The sequence below is a fragment of the Ambystoma mexicanum genome, chromosome 3q, assembly GCF_040938575.1.
Source record: "Ambystoma mexicanum isolate Mex_15411 chromosome 3q, UKY_AmexF1_1, whole genome shotgun sequence".
Taxonomy (NCBI): Eukaryota; Metazoa; Chordata; class Amphibia; order Caudata; family Ambystomatidae; genus Ambystoma; species Ambystoma mexicanum.
In genome coordinates, this window is record NC_090926.1 from 924,728,538 (window position 1) to 924,744,233 (window position 15,696).

The 15,696-nt window shown below is 45.2% G+C and overlaps 1 protein-coding gene across 1 annotated transcript in view; it reads right to left on the bottom strand.

The window, feature by feature from the left end:
* Window positions 1–15,696, bottom strand: part of LOC138583119 (ATP-binding cassette sub-family A member 9-like) — a 2,601,648-nt gene that overhangs the window by 309,432 nt on the left and 2,276,520 nt on the right. Inside the window, exon 32 of the mRNA XM_069655079.1 lies at window positions 3,349–3,536. Coding sequence (XP_069511180.1) covers window positions 3,349–3,536 — 188 coding nt within the window. The remainder of the gene's footprint in view (window positions 1–3,348; window positions 3,537–15,696) is intronic.

Here is a 15,696-nt window from a genome sequence, read left to right on the forward strand (position 1 = left end):
TCTCCAGTGTGTACCTGTTTACCTTTTAAAACATCACATTCAATTTGAGTTTTAAACAGGTTGGTCATCAGTTGAACTGTTTCAAATAAATATTTTTCCTGCCAGAGACATGGCCTACAGATTGGCTCACAATACGCCATATGTTGCCTCATCAGGCATTTGTGTGGCGGTATTGTAGTGCAGCCTACTTTGGCAGTGAATGTAGAAACTCAGAAGGGATTCCCTCAATACTGTCATGGCTGGAAGAGATACAAATAATGATAATTGTAGTAATAATCGGCATAGCAATAATAACAATAATAATAATACACTGTTTCACGAGTAAATTACTAATGGACAGCGCAAATAGAAAATATTGTTTTGCAAGGGCAGGGTGTGAAGTGTTTTCATCTTGATTAGTCTCTGACTCTAAACCTCCTGGTTATAAAATCCCTATTCAATGGCTAGACACTCCATTACATCCAATAGGTGAAAGGTCATAGGAACGAAAAGCGACATGTTTACCTTATCTTTAGTTTAGATAAATCTGACCTAGTAATTAAATCCCCCTGCCCAACCGGCTGGTTGGATCATATTTTTTTTTGTAACAGATTTTTATTGAAATGTTTTCACATGGAAAAACAATGCGAGCACAATAACCCCAACAGATAGCATTAGACAAATGAAAACCGCAGAATACAAACAAAAATGGGGTCAACATAACCTCTTCTCCCAGGGTTGGACCCAGGGACCTCTCCCTTCACCCATCTAGCAATCACATCGAGCCACCTCGCTGCTTACCCTAGTCTCCGCTCCACCCCACTCCCCCCCACCCCATCAGCACTGCCACCTCGCCCAACCTCCATTTCCGCCAACACCCATTTAAAAAGGTAGTACAGGACAATACAAGACACTCTAGGAAATACCCCTAATTCTCACATATCTGGCTTCATGGAGTTCTGGGAGAACCCAGCTGCATCATGCTTTAATGTGTTTGAATTTGGTGTATTTGGACAGTTACCACATCCTACACCATGCCACAAAAAAAGAAATGGAAAAATCTAGATTTGAACTTACTCACTATAACTCTCAGGAATGAATCGCATAGTCAAACATGTCAGGGAACATCCATAGAGGCATATGCATTTGAACATTCCAACAGAGGTAAAGAAGGCCACAAACAACAATCACAAAAACAAGGGATGGTTCAATAGAGATGTAGTCCGAGCTAAGAGCACAAAGAAAAATGCTTTACGATCATGCAACAAAACGTATGATCCCTCAGCTAGGGAAATGTACCAAAAAGTTGGCAAATCTGCTATAAAAACCACAAAGAAATGATTATCAAGAAAGAACTCAATACTCATCAGGACCACAGAAAGAGTTCTTCAAAATCTTACTTCGAAATATCATAGAATTACATTGAGATACCTCCATCCAAAGAGCTATTTAACTCGCTACAGGCAGTTTTTTTTAAACAAAATGTACAAACATACGACCAATATGATAATCCGTCTGGATTAGTCTCTGACAATTTGAGATCATACCTTTACAGGTTCCCCATTAGACCACTTCCCTGCAAACAGATTCAAGTAAATAATGAATTTTCCAGCAATACAAGATCGACTTTTAAAGCTGATCATTTTCGCCACTCAAGCAGCATTTAGGAAACAGCCTAACATATACAATAGTAACAGCTTCAAGCACATCCACAGTATTTAGCTAATTATAGGCCAATAGCAAACACCCACTGCATAGCTAAATTAATAGAACGTGTTATTAAATTAATTGGCAGATTACTTTGAGAAAGTTTGCAATGCCAAGTCGGACGATTTTCGGCCAGCTCACAGCACTGAGTCTATGGTAATCTCGATGCAGGACGACATAAGGGACCTTATAGAAACAGACATCGTGTGAGCTGTCATTTTATTAGACCTATCATCCTTAGACACCGCTGACTACCAGGGACCAGATGATTTTACATATGTACCACGGCTAAAAGAGGAGCAAATGCACTTAGCACTAGTAGTTTTGCTGCTTAGGTAATATGGAATGAAGCAAACAGGTTGTGCCGGAATCCGTTTATTTAAATTTGAACTAGGGCACAAATAAATCAGACTGTTTGTTGTGCTATGCTTGGTAAAATAAATATGTTTATTACATTTATATTTTAAGGTATGTATAAAACAAAGAACACAAATAAGTCTATTTCAGTTTTGCCCTAATGTTCCTTTTAAATAAAATGCATTTGAGCACCTGAGCAGAAATTAAAATTGATCAATTTATTTTGTCCATAGGTAATGTTCAGGCAATCAGGCCCCTGGCTCACTACATCTTTAAAGATATGGGCATGATGGACCTTGTGCTACAATGGATTGAACCATTTCTAGACAAGTGTGCCTCGGCAGGAGCAATTCATTCTTTCCCTCCTCATTTCCGCTATCATCCTGTGATGTACAAACTACTTTATGCTTTTGATACATAGATACTGATTAAGTTCCATCCATCAAAAGTGGAGGAACTATCTTTTTTCAGAGCTTGTGTGATTTATGTGCACTCCTAAAAGTCAAGAAGACATTTTAATTTTAATGCCAGTAAAACAGAAATAATGGTCGTAGGTGTCTCCCCTACAGACTGGCCAAAATAAATATGGCTGTGGTTATTGGGTCCTTGTCCTGACCCAACCATTGAAGACAGCAATCTGGTTATTCTGTTTGATTGAAAATTGATTATGGAACACCAGTATTTAAGAGTGGCTTTTACAGTCTTCAGATTTTGGGACACATTTTCCATTTAATAACACCCTTTCATAGGATCCAGTGAGTATCAGTCTTGGAGAGGTCGTGTAATGATTATGTCGACAGACTCCATTTAGGTTTACCAGATTATCTATTAACAACATTTTAGAGGCCTCAAAACACACCAGCTCTTAGGCTTACCCAGACAAGGTGATATGCCTCCGCAATTAGAGTGTTAACCCTCATAAATTAATTATCAATAACGTTTTGTGCATTATGCATAGAACATTATTATAATGTGGTACAGGCCCCAAGTATGTAACAGATAAGCTCGCCCACTAACTGCAAGATCCGCTCTGAACTGGTTCTGCTGCTTCCGGCAAAATTATTTAGTAAAATCAAGAACGGCTGCTGTAGCTTCACACCTATCGCCTAAAGAGAAATGAGAACCATTAGGCATTTCGTAAACTCGCAAAGACCAACTTATTTTGTAACCATATGTTTGAAGGTTCATCTGAGTGATCATCCACAATAAAGTTGCATTTCTAAAAGTATGACCCCATTACAATAACAGACACCATCTGCAGGGAGTGGCATAGCATCCAAGCCATTGTTAGTGACCTTTTCTTACCTTTTGATTGCAACAGCTGCATCCTCTTTCCTCATTCCCTTCACAGCAGAGTAGACCTCCAGATGTTCCTGCACAGTCAGGCTGGGCCACAGTGAGTTCTCCTGAGGACAGTACCCTAAGAACCCAGTTGATTCACCTCCTCTCCTTCTAGGAGAATTAGCAGGAAGTTCCACTCCAGTTATGAGAACCTGCAGGTACATGACATGTTTCTCCCAGTTCTGTTCAAAATGTCTTCATTTCAGAGAGTAAACTAGATTCCATTTAACCATTTACTTGAGTGCAAACGTATCATAGATCAAAGTTGGTGAATTAAAATCTCTGAGGTTTATTAGTCTCAAAAAAACCATTGAAATCTAGATATATTGTATTGGTCAATATAAAAATGGTTGTGCACACTTAAACATGTAAGCCCAGCAAGCTCTTGACAGGGATGGCAGTAGAACATGAGCCATAAACTACTTGCCAATAATCGTGATATCGGCAAACCAACACACAATACACCTTTTGCCATGAAACAATAACCTGGGTCTTTGTGAGCAGCCTATCACAGATGTATTTCTTTTTTCACTATCAGTGACCAATCTAAAGGCAAACGAACACTACCATAATAATCTCTCCATCGTGCGGCTCCAGATTATATAAAGTGAAGTGGGCACCACCCAAAAACTATTCTTCACAATTCCTTAATGAATCCAAACATAATATTATGTGCAAACCAAAACCTGCAATGCACTATTCAGGAAACAATGAATATGCAAATCCTGGGGATCACCATGAGTATTGATAACACCCTAGTAGTAAATAGTACAGCATTTTCACATATAAGTAAATAAAAAATGTCTTTCGATCCTCATTTCTATATGCACATCTTTATTAGTGTGGCTCCATCGTAAGTTCTTGAGTGGCCAAAACAATGGCCAATGCATTTTGAACAATTTACCCTTCATTAGGGCAATCTCTGACATACTGTAGCAGTGTTGCCTTGTCTTCAAATTACACATGTGTGCCAACTATGCCAAATAAAGGCACATATTGGATACTTGTGTAGATAAACAAGTATCCACTATGTGCGAACGTACACATTCACTCACTCTGCCACACGTGTTCTTCCTTCTCGGGTCTACTCCTACTCTTCCTCTGCCTTCTCTACTACTCTGCACATCCCTCCAATCCCGTCTCCATTACTCTCCCCTCCCCTCTCACCACTACACTCTAGCCCCTCCTTCTCGCAGTCACCCTACTTTCACTCTCTCATTTTCTATATCTCACTCCTACTTACACCCATTGCACTTCTATTCTGGGTCTTTGGGCTGCTTTCCAGCCCATAGCAATCCTCTGTTTGGCCATGATGTAAGCCAAGTCTTTCAGTTTACTGATATGCTTCAGGTTGCGCGGTCTGGTAAATTCCCACAACATGCATGCCCATACTGATTCCACCTCTATCTTAAGCCCTTTTTGGGACAGGCGTTGTTTAACTTCCTCCCAGAATCTTCCCACCTCCGGGCACGCCCAAAACATATGAATCATCCCAGCTCCCATCTCCCCACACTTGGGCATTTCTGTGCTGCTGTGCATCCGAACCTGGCTATTTTGCTGGGAGTCATATATGCCCTGTGAGTGACATATAGTTGAATTTGCTGCAACCTCGCATTCCTGGACACCTTCTTGTGATATCTCTGGGCTCTCTCCCATTGTCCATCTTGCACGGGTTCTCCCACTTCCGCCTCCATATCCCGCCTCAGTTGGTGCAGCTCCTTACCTACTCTATACATCAATAATTCGTAAATTCGGGATATTTCGTGCCCCCCCTCCGAGATGTCACACATCGTTTCAATGACTGTGTCGGGTTGTTCTGTTAATACTGCCGCAGGCCATTTTTCTCCCACCCTTTTAATGATTCTAGTATACGTGATGTATTGACCTTTGTGTACTCCGGTGTCTTCCATTATCTTTGGAAAGTCTAGTGCCTCTCCCTCCTGCCATATGTCCCCTAGGGTCGCGAGGACCACTAGTTGCCAGAATTTGTGGATCCTTTTTGCCAATTGCTGGTCCTTTCCACATAGCGCCACGAGTGGCACATGTGAGGAGCATGGGGTCGCTGTCTCCTCTTCGGACAACCATCTGGCGACGTACTCTAGCTGCCCCGCCAGGTGATATATTTCGAAGTTCGGCAGGTTTATGCCCCATGTGTCAAACATATTTTGCAGTTTCCAAAGAGCCACCCTGTTTCTAGTGTTATGCCATATAAATCCCCTGCATAAGCTCTGGAGTTTCGTGAAGAAGAGTTTGGGGGGCACATATGGGATATTCGTGAAGAAGTGTAATAGCCTAGGCAGGACCACCATCTTAAGCAGGGTAGCCCTACCCACCATGGCCAGGGGGAGTTTCGCCCAGAACCCCATGCTGTTCTTGATTCCTTCCACTGCTCTTTCCGTATTATATCAGTATTCATCTACAAATTTGTGGTAAATATGAATCCCCAGGTATCTGAATGTTCTGGTCTGCCAGGGTATCTGCAGGATAGGTAGGTCTCCTCGTGGGACACCCCTGTATCTCCCTAGGGGGAACATGCATGACTTCTTAGGTTTTACTGCTATGCCTGAGAGGGTTGCATAACGCTGCAAGTTTTCCTCTGGGAAGCGCAGGTATAGCAGCATATCATTCACGTACAATGATGTCAAATGCGGTCCCCCCTTCGTGTGGATCACAATCTCTCCGTACTGCTATCTGAGACATATTGCTAGTGGTTCTAATGCAAGGATGTACAGCATGGGGAACCAGGGGAAGCCCTGTCTCGTGCCCCTGCTGAGTTGCCATTTATCTGAAATTATTGCTCCTGTTTTGACCCTAGCTGTTGGAGCGCTATACACCATCTTCACACACCTCAGGTACCCTGGTCCCATCCCATATTCTTTCAAGGCCGGCAGCATCCAAGGCCACCTTATGGAGTCGAAGGCTTTCACTGCATCCAACAAGACTATTGCCATTTCGCTAGGGTCTCCGTCTGTCTGTTCTATGATATGATGGAGTCATCTATGGTTGTCAGATATGTTTATGCCTGGGACATACCCAGTTTGATCGGGGTGTATGAGTTTGTTTATTACCCTTTTGAGGCAGTTTTCCAGCACTGGCGTGAGGATTTTACTATCCTGGTTTAACATGGAAAGGGGTCTGTACGACCCGCATTCCCTGCTCGGATTATCCGGTTTGAGAAGCAGAATAATTACCATCTCCCTCAGGGATTCCTGCAATCTTCCCCTCTCGAATGCCTCGTTTAGCATGGCCCGCAGTGGGGGGAGCACTTCTTGTCTATATGTTTTGTAAAATTTGCTGGGGAGCCCGTCTGACCCTGGTGCTTTGCTTGTGGGTAGGTGCAGTACCACCGTCTCAAGTTCCTCTATTGTGATTGGGTCCTCCAAGTCCTCCCTTTCTTCATCATTTAATTTAGGTAAACCTATGTCTTCCAGTGTCTCCTGAGTCTCTTGTTCTACGATTTCCCCTGTGTCGTCATAGAGACGTTTATAGAATCGGAGAAACCCTTTGTTCACCTTTTCCTGAGCGTTCCAGATCTGGCCTTCTTCTCCCGTTATCTTCCTCATTACTGATCTAGGTGTCTCATTTTTGTACAGCCATGCTAACTGCCTCCCAGGTTTATCCCCCCCATGCATGTTGCCTTTCAATATATTTTTGTAGTTTAGATTGCAGAGCCTCTCCCAGAGCCCCCCGCTAATTTGTTGTAGTTGACTCACTTGTTCAGCGTCCTCCTGTGAGGTACATCCCCTATTCATTATATCTTCTAGTTTTTTCTCCGTCTCTTGCAGTTCGCGCTCTATGCCTCCTTGGAGCCCTCTAGATTTGAACGCCTCCCATAAGATTCCCTCGGATTCTACGCTCCCTGTGTTGGTATCGAAATACCCGATGATCTCCTCCCTCAGGTCCTCTCGGAATGCCGAGTCCTGCAGGGCCTCAGCTCTAAGCCGCCATGTCGGGATTCTTGCTAGGGGGGGGCTGATGTCTCCACTCCGGCACCAAGGGGGAGTGATCCGATAATATTCTTGCCTTATAATCTGTGCCCATCCTTTCCCCTACAAGTTCTGCGGAGACAAACATATAGTCAAGTCTCGTATAAAGGTTGTGCGGGGCTGAGTAGTGCCTATCATTCGAGTGTTGCTGCCTCCAGATATCCTCTAGCCCGAAGTCTCACAACAGGGCCTGTAGTGCTTTTGCTGCAGAAGTGGGTTTATCCAGTTTTGTGTCTGACCTGTCCAATTTTGGGTGTAGCGTACAGTTAAAATTCCCCTCCCCATATGACCGTGCCTCCCATAAGGGGGCTGATTTTGCCATATAGTGTCCTACAATAGGCCGCCGTGTCTTGATTGGGGGCATACATGATACTCAGCTCTCTATTCTCCAACAGCCCCCGCACCACTATCATTCTCCCATCTGGTTCTACCTTGGCCTGGAGCAGCTGGAATGGCACATGAGGTGCCACCCTTGTTATCATCCCCCGGGCAAAAGCTGAATATGTGGCCCCCATGGTGGTCCCTCGCCAGTTTTTCTTAACCACCTTCAGTTTCTCTTTGGTAAGGCGGGTTTCTTGCAGTAATGCTATGTCCACTTTTTGCCTTCTCAAATACATCATCACTTTATTCCTCTTCAGGTAGCTATTGAGGCCCCTCACATTCCAATTTACTATTCTAAGACCTCCCATTGGCATCCATATTCTATCCCTGCTCCATCCCTCCATGTCCTTCTATATGATTTTGCTTGGCATGAATGTAGGCTCGTTCCCCGTCCCTTTCCAACATGAACTCCCCAACAAACTCTGCAACCAGCTCCACAGGCCCCATACTCCCCAACTAAGTTCCCTGCACACATTCCCTTCCCACCCCCTCCCTACCTGTCCCCAACTGTAGCCCAGCTCCATCCCTGGATCACAGGCTCCTCTGCATTTGGTCCTGTCCCGGTGTGCCGAAATCGAGGACCCAGCAGGGTGTTACCAATCTATCGGTAACCTAACTAATCAATACTTGGGGGTATAAGTGCATGTCACTCGAGGACCTGTGGTTCGCACTATATCTCCGTGCTTGAGCATTCGTATTTGTGCAGCTTGTGTTACACCCATCCCAGTCGGCTACAACCTGTTTTATATTCTAGACCCAATGTTTGATTTTGCAGCACCCTAGGTGCTGCAGTCTCCGTTTTACTTATCTGCGCTGTCTTTTTTCTGGTTGTCAGATTCCAATGGGCAGTTCTGCGTGTCCAGCCACTCTGACACATCCTCTGGGGTGTCGAAGAACAATGCCCTATTTTTGTGGTACACCTTCAGTTTGGCCTGGCACATTAACATGTACTTGTAGCCTGTCTCCCGCAATCTTCTTTTCACTGACCCATAGTTCATTCGGTGTCTTTGCACCAGCAGTGTGTAATCTGGGTATGCCGTGATATTTGACAAAGCCCTTTGGATCGTGCCTCCCTAGCGGAAGTGTTCAAGGATTTCTTCCCTGTCTCGATAGTTCAGGATTTTAGCAATTATTGGTCTTGGGTGGGTTCCCGAAGGTGGCCTCCTCGTCAAGGCCCTATGCGCACGTTCCATCGCGAATCCTTGAGTGAGCACCCCTGCTCCTATTTCCTGCAACAGCATTGTCTCGACGTAGTCCATTGGGTTCGATCCCTCTGCACCTTCCGGTAGTCCCAAGGCTTTCACCTCCACCCCATGTGTGCCAAAGTCTGAAAAAGGAACAACCACTCCACACGGTCGAATGCCTTTTCAGCATCCAAGGCGAGGAGAACTCCCGGGATCCCATGCCTCTCGGCGTTCTCTACTAGATGACACACCCTTCTTATATTATCATGTTTGACCGTGTTTAATAAATCCCGCCTGATCAGGGCCTATAAGTATTGGGAGTCTATCTTCCATTCCAGAAGCCAGGACCTTGGTATATATTTTAGCGTTAATATTATTTAGCGCTGTTGTGCGATTTGACCCGCACTGCATCGGGTCTTCATCCGGTTTTGGAAATGCCACCAATTTGCCCTGATTCATCGAGACTGTAATGTCCCCAGTTTTTTTCAAAAGAATTATATAGTGTCTTTAAGTGGGGGGATAAGGGCCATCCGATACTTCTTACAGAAAGTGGCCATAAAGCCATCGGGACCCAGAGCCTTATGCAACAGGAGTTTCCCAATAGTCGCTCTAATTTCCTCCTTTGTAATATACTCTTCCAATTCTTCCCTATCCTTCTTCTTCAGCATTGAAAGAGTCACAGCTACCAAACAAGTGGTCTGTGACTTGCCCTGACGCTTGTTGGAAGAGTATAAAGCCCTGTAGAAGCGTTAAAAACACCCTATAATTCCATTTGTGTCTACCACGTCCTCCCTTTTCCCCTCCCAAATTCTTAAGATTGTTTGGGCGGCTCCCTTCTGTCTCAATTGTCATGCTAGGAGCTTCCCTGCTCTATTCCCCTTTATGCATTAATGCTGTTTAGCTCTAAGTAGGCTCCTCTCTGCCTTTCTGGCCCTAAATAACTCGAGTTGCCCGCAAATTGCTCTACAATTTTTCATTGTGTCCCTCGTAGGATAGTTACCAATCTTCGGCATGATATCCTTAAATTATGTCTCTCAATCCTCCTCCCACTTCCTACTCTGCTTTTCTCTCGAGGCCTTAAGAGCTATCAATTCCCCCCTTATTACCTCCTTAAAGACATCCCACCATATACCCGGGGAGTTGTCCGACATCTCATTCTCCCTAAAACAGGTCTGAATCCTTTCCTCTACAACTGATGACAAGACGGTATCCACTAGGATCCATTCCGGAAGTGTCCATTGCCAAAGCCCCCTTTGCCGATAATTCATGTCCAACGTCGCGTCCAGGGGTGCGCGATCGGAGTGCCACCACTTTCAGGCCTTCTTCACAAGTTGTCACTCTACACTGCCTGCCTTTCCAGGAGAATAACAGGCCAAAAGGAAAAGTCCTCTTGTATCAGATCTGCTCCTGGTTAAGAATTCTGGTGACCAGTCTCATCATCCTCCTTTTGAGTAAAGTAGAGTATGCGAAGTCCTGAAAGAGCTGCACTTCCGAACCATTAATGGTCAATGAGGTGCTCGCACGTGCTGCCCTCAAAACTTCTTCTTGTTGTCCATAGGAAGTAAATGCTGCCAGCAAGTCCCTCGGTTCCTTCCTTGTCAGCCTCACTTTATGGATCCTATCTAGATGTATCTCGTCCGGGGGGGGGGGATCTTCAGGAGAAGGTCAGCACACAAGGCTTGGATTGAATTCTTAAGCTCTTTGTCCACAATCTCTTCTGGGACATTCTTAAAGTGAATGTTCGAGCGCCTTGACCTATTCTCAAGATCTACGCCCTGGAGCTCTAGATTGTGTGACATCCGTGCTAATTGTTCCAGGGCTTTGTCGTTTTTCAGAGTCCTCAGCCAATTCCTGCAAGACCCGTTCGTTCGTGTTTAGCCGCTTTCCTAATTTGAAGAGATCGCCTTTCTTGTACTAGACCTTTTAAATCAGTTTTCAAAGAAGAGATCTGCTCTTGAACAGATTCTTGAAGAGATTCCGTGAGACATTTCTAGTGGTCCACTAGGCACTGCATCAGTTCTTCCTTGGTAATTGCCATAGTGTCCCGGAGCGATGGCGTCTCCTCGTATCGAGCTATTGTTTGTTGAGATTGGGCAATTTGTGGAGTCCTCTGCACCTCAGCCTGCCAGCACCTGCTAATCTTACCCTCTGCACCCCCCCCCGAGTGTTTGCCGTGGGGTGTGCCGGGGTACCCTTATTCCATCCTCTTCCTCTGGCTTTCGGCATGTGCCCCCTAGAGGATTATCTTTTATTGGATCCCCTGCTCACCGCCACCCAACCGAGATCTGCATATCTTGATGGAGCAGGTCCTGTGGGGTTGAGGAAGTTCTCTTATGGAAGAGGCCTGGACTCCAGCACTGTCTTGGCCCCTATCATGCTTCAACCAACAGGACTATCCTCCACTCCTGTCATACAGTGCCACTTAACCCTTGAAAGGTACTGCCCCACCCGGGGGTGCCTGATATGTCTCTAGCTCTGCTCTCCAGAATTTACACTGTGGTAAGGGCCTTCCTACTAGCTGTTGGTCCCAAATCGCTCTGCAGGCACTGACCCGGGCCCCTCCCTCTGTATTTCTCTTTGTTTACTAAAAGCCCTCCTTCTCACCTGTGGCTTAACCACTGCCCAGCCGGTAGCCTCCCAGGCTGCACCAAGGCCCATCACTGTCCTCCTAATGACTTCCTCTGCGTAGCTTTTGGTAGTGTGTGGAGCATGCCTCCTCCTAGGCCACACCAGGGTCCTGCACGGTCTTCCTCCTGGCTTCGCCTGCGTTGTTATGGGCCCTGTGTATTCTGAATGGGGGAGGGTGGACGTCATAAACTCTTCGAGTTACTAGTGTCCTGCTGGGACCTGCCGCTTCAGATGTCCCGGGAAGGCCACGGCCCCCTTCTTCCAAACCGCGGGAAAAGCTCCACCCACAGAACGTTATTTCTTTGTCAGCCGCCCGGCCTCTCCTGTGATCGTTCCCCCTCCCACCCCCACAGCAGCACCTCCACTCGGCGGGAATAAACTTCTCTTCCGAGGTTGCTTCAAGCGCTGTTGCAGCTCTCTTTGTTGATGCCCCTGCAAGGCACAAAGCACTACGTCCCCCTTTCCAGCGGGCATGGCTAATTCATACCCTCTATGCCAGTGCTGCTCCCTGCACTTTCTCCGATCCCCGGAAGTCTTCTTCGCCGCATCAGGTGAGTTGCACTGTTCGGGGCCGCCCTCGCCGTTGCTGCCTCAGTGGGGTTTTCCCACAGTCCCGGTATGCCCATTCTTGGGGGTGGGGGGATTTGTATTCACCTTAAGGAGGGGGGCCAGGGACAAGCTGTGATTAGCACATCCTCCCCCTGTGAGCGGCCATCTTGGAATCTTCTGTTGTTACTGTAACATTATTATTTCTGATGTTTGTAACTACGTTTTTGTTGGTTTAACCTTAACTCTTTTCTAATTTTTCCACATACATGCACACACAGTCTAGAATCTAAAATTGAGGTTACAACACTTTACACTACAACGCAGTAACAAGCAATTCAATGAAGGAATGCAAGAATTACAATAAGTTAAATTAAAAAGAACGTGGTATAAAACATATATCATACATCCTCCCTTATAATTATAAGGCAGGCACCTAATTTGCACACGTTTTGGATACAGCCAGCAGGCACGTAAACATGTAACTAAAAGCAAACTTTTGATTAGAATGGTTTTAGAACAAAATTAGAGTTACACTGCCAATTCTATCACACTTGGAGGTACCCAGGGGGAACCCTAAGATAGAAATTCACAGATCACAGCTAGGTAAGGGTAGTACTAGGGTGTCTACTTTACACCAATGCAATTCTTATTGAGCGACTTTGGCACAAAGAGCGATATGTACTCTCACGCCCCAAACTCAGATTGTCTAAGTAACTGCCCCTAGGGTACTCATATTTGCTGGGAACACTTACCTCTGTTGCTGGTCCCGTCATTGGGGGTCCAAAGTGCAGTGGCTGAAGTAGGTGTCAGGTGTGGGTCCAGCTAGGCCACTATTCTGACCTCTAGTTACAGGACAGTTCGAGCAGAATTGCAGAAAGATAGGCCAGACGCCAAAGAAGAGCATCCACAAAGACTCCCATGAAGTGGAGGGACCTCAAGGACAGGTGAAATGTGCAGCGAAGAAACCTCAGTCATGGGTCAGCAGGCTTGGTTTATGGCAGCAGCAAAGAACAGGCTCCAGGCACGCTACCCTTCATAGAAGAGAGAATCTGCTACAGGCAACAATGTTCCTGTCCACAAGTAGAGGATCTGCAGAGTCTCCAGTTGCAGCATAGAGGCCTGGTCAGTGGATGAGCAGCACACAAGATGGTCCTGTTTAGACACTGGTACAGGATGTATGACCAGTTGATCCCATCAGTCGAAAGGAGGAAGGCATGAGTCAAGGGTCCAAGAGAGAAGGCAAAAGTCAAGGGCCTTCCCTGGTCGCCTTAGACATAGCAATTCTTCTCAGATTGATGGGTTGGGCAATGCTGGTTGTCTGCACCGAAGACCGAGAGGACAGCTGTTGAAGTCTTCACATCTTTGGATTCTTGGCTCCAGTGGGTGACCTCCAGACGGGCAAAAGGTATCCTCTTTATTTTTTTTTTTTATTTATTTTATTTTATTGGTTTTTTCAAACCTTTAAAATGACAACATATGTACAAGTAACAAAACAACATGTAGACATACAGACAATCATCAGTAGTAGTCTTTTGGGCAAGCTCCATCCACAAAGTTATCAAACAGATTATACCGTGTCAGGTTTTACTAATTTGTTTCCACTACTGGTGCCAGCATCAGACATTTTGCAATTTGCTCCAAAAAACGTGTTAATGGAAATATCAGTTTCAAGTCGGTTCCTTGGTACATCTGATTCCACCATATCCTCATTATTAGCCAAAATGCAGGCTTGGGTTTTGCCTCAGCCCACCAATGCAAGGATCTGCACCTCTCATTACTACTACTGAAGCAAGCAGGCCCCTGGTGGACTCCAGTTACCTACCGACGGCTGTATAGCGGCCTTAACTGACAGTGAACAACAGTGCTGCACAATGGGACCTGCTGCTCCCAGATGAATGGCTGACATTCAAGTAAATAAGTGAGTGGTTGCTGACACCTTGAGTGTGAGACACTGCACACATCCAGTGTTCTCTTTTGGGGAAGAACACAGGGATCTCTTGTCACTGGTTTAGGGCACTTGAACCGATTGGCCTGCAATATATCCAGCGGGGAGGAAACAACACCTCTGTGAATTAAGAAGTGGCTTTCTGAAAAAACGGTTTTTGGGATCATCACCCTGTGAAGCAAAAGAAACTGGCTCTTTGAAATTGAATGAAATTCGTTAATTCACATCAATTTGAATTCTGTTTTTAATTGAGTTTTTGGTTTGTAATGCATATGGCCTGATGAGGTGCACCAGACGGAAGCTGTATAGACCATTCTGGTAGCCCGAAACTCGAGTCGACAACACCACAGAGCCTACTCCTCCCAGAGTTGGCTTTAACTTGGGTTTTTTATAGGCAAAATATGGGGATTAACATGGGTCCATGAATAACTATTTTGGAATAGCTACCCAGTGTTCTTGCATCTTTTGATGGAAAAAATATTGTTAAATAGGCATTTGTTGGAACTACTAAAATATCAAACCCATACGGATGGGATGTTCTGAGTCACAGAACAAAACTACCAGGATTGCGTTTTTTGCACAAGTATGAGTGGTTTTTTGTATGCCTGGGGATGAAAGAGTATGGAAGGTAATGATATGTGAGATGTGAGCTTTTTTTGTTGATGTGATAAAATATGTGTTCTTGGATTTTATAGATGTGTTATTAATATTTGATATGCCCTTTTTGCAAAAGTTTTCTACAATTAAAAAATGATTAAATAAACCTGAAACAAATGAGTTTTGGCATGCTGTCTTGTGTCTAAAACATACACTCTTTAAATAGGGTTGTTGTCTTGGAGGGGACTATGCAGCGTTTTTACGCACAAATTTACATGAATCAAGTATAGGAGGTTGTGCAGTTTATCCACGGATAACTGCAGCTTTTGTTTGGTCTTAACTGACACACAAGCAGCAGCATCTGGGCAACTTTGTCTTTATTGTCTAGCATTCCTCTAACCTGGTGAGGGCCTTAGTGTTAGCTAGGTGTATGCACCCTTGCTCCCTGGGTGATATAGGCTTTGCCTTCTTTTTGCCTCCTAGCCACTGACAATAGTGCAACCAGGTATTGTGGATTAGTGTGAGCAAAGGACCACGCACTCAGCCGTACCTTGTGCACATTGGCCCGGGAAGAACCGCTCCACTGTTCGACCTATCCTGAGAGGTGAGTAGCACCAACTATCACTTAGCCCTTCCATATTCTATGTAGATGCCCTAGGGCGCTGTGTCAGAACCCACAGCCTCTGGTTCTTCTTCCTAATTTTGAACTGAGTGGGAAAACTAACTCCAATGTATATCCTTCTTATTTATTAGATCCTCTGTGACCCACAGGAGGTTTTCTGCCCATACCCGAGGGTTGCGCCTCTGGTTTGACCAGCCCCACTTTTTAACAGGTACTTTTTCTGGGTTCTTTGTATTTGTAGTAGAGTCTTCCTGTACTTTCACGTACTGGGAGATGTTGTAAGTGGCTTCGCAACAGCACTCTATTTTTACCACAGGTAGCTCATCTACCACTCTAGCAGTAACTTTGGCCCTAAAGAAGGCTGGGCTCATCGAAATAGATCGAGCCTTCCCAGACGAAACTCGAGTATGGCATTTTTTC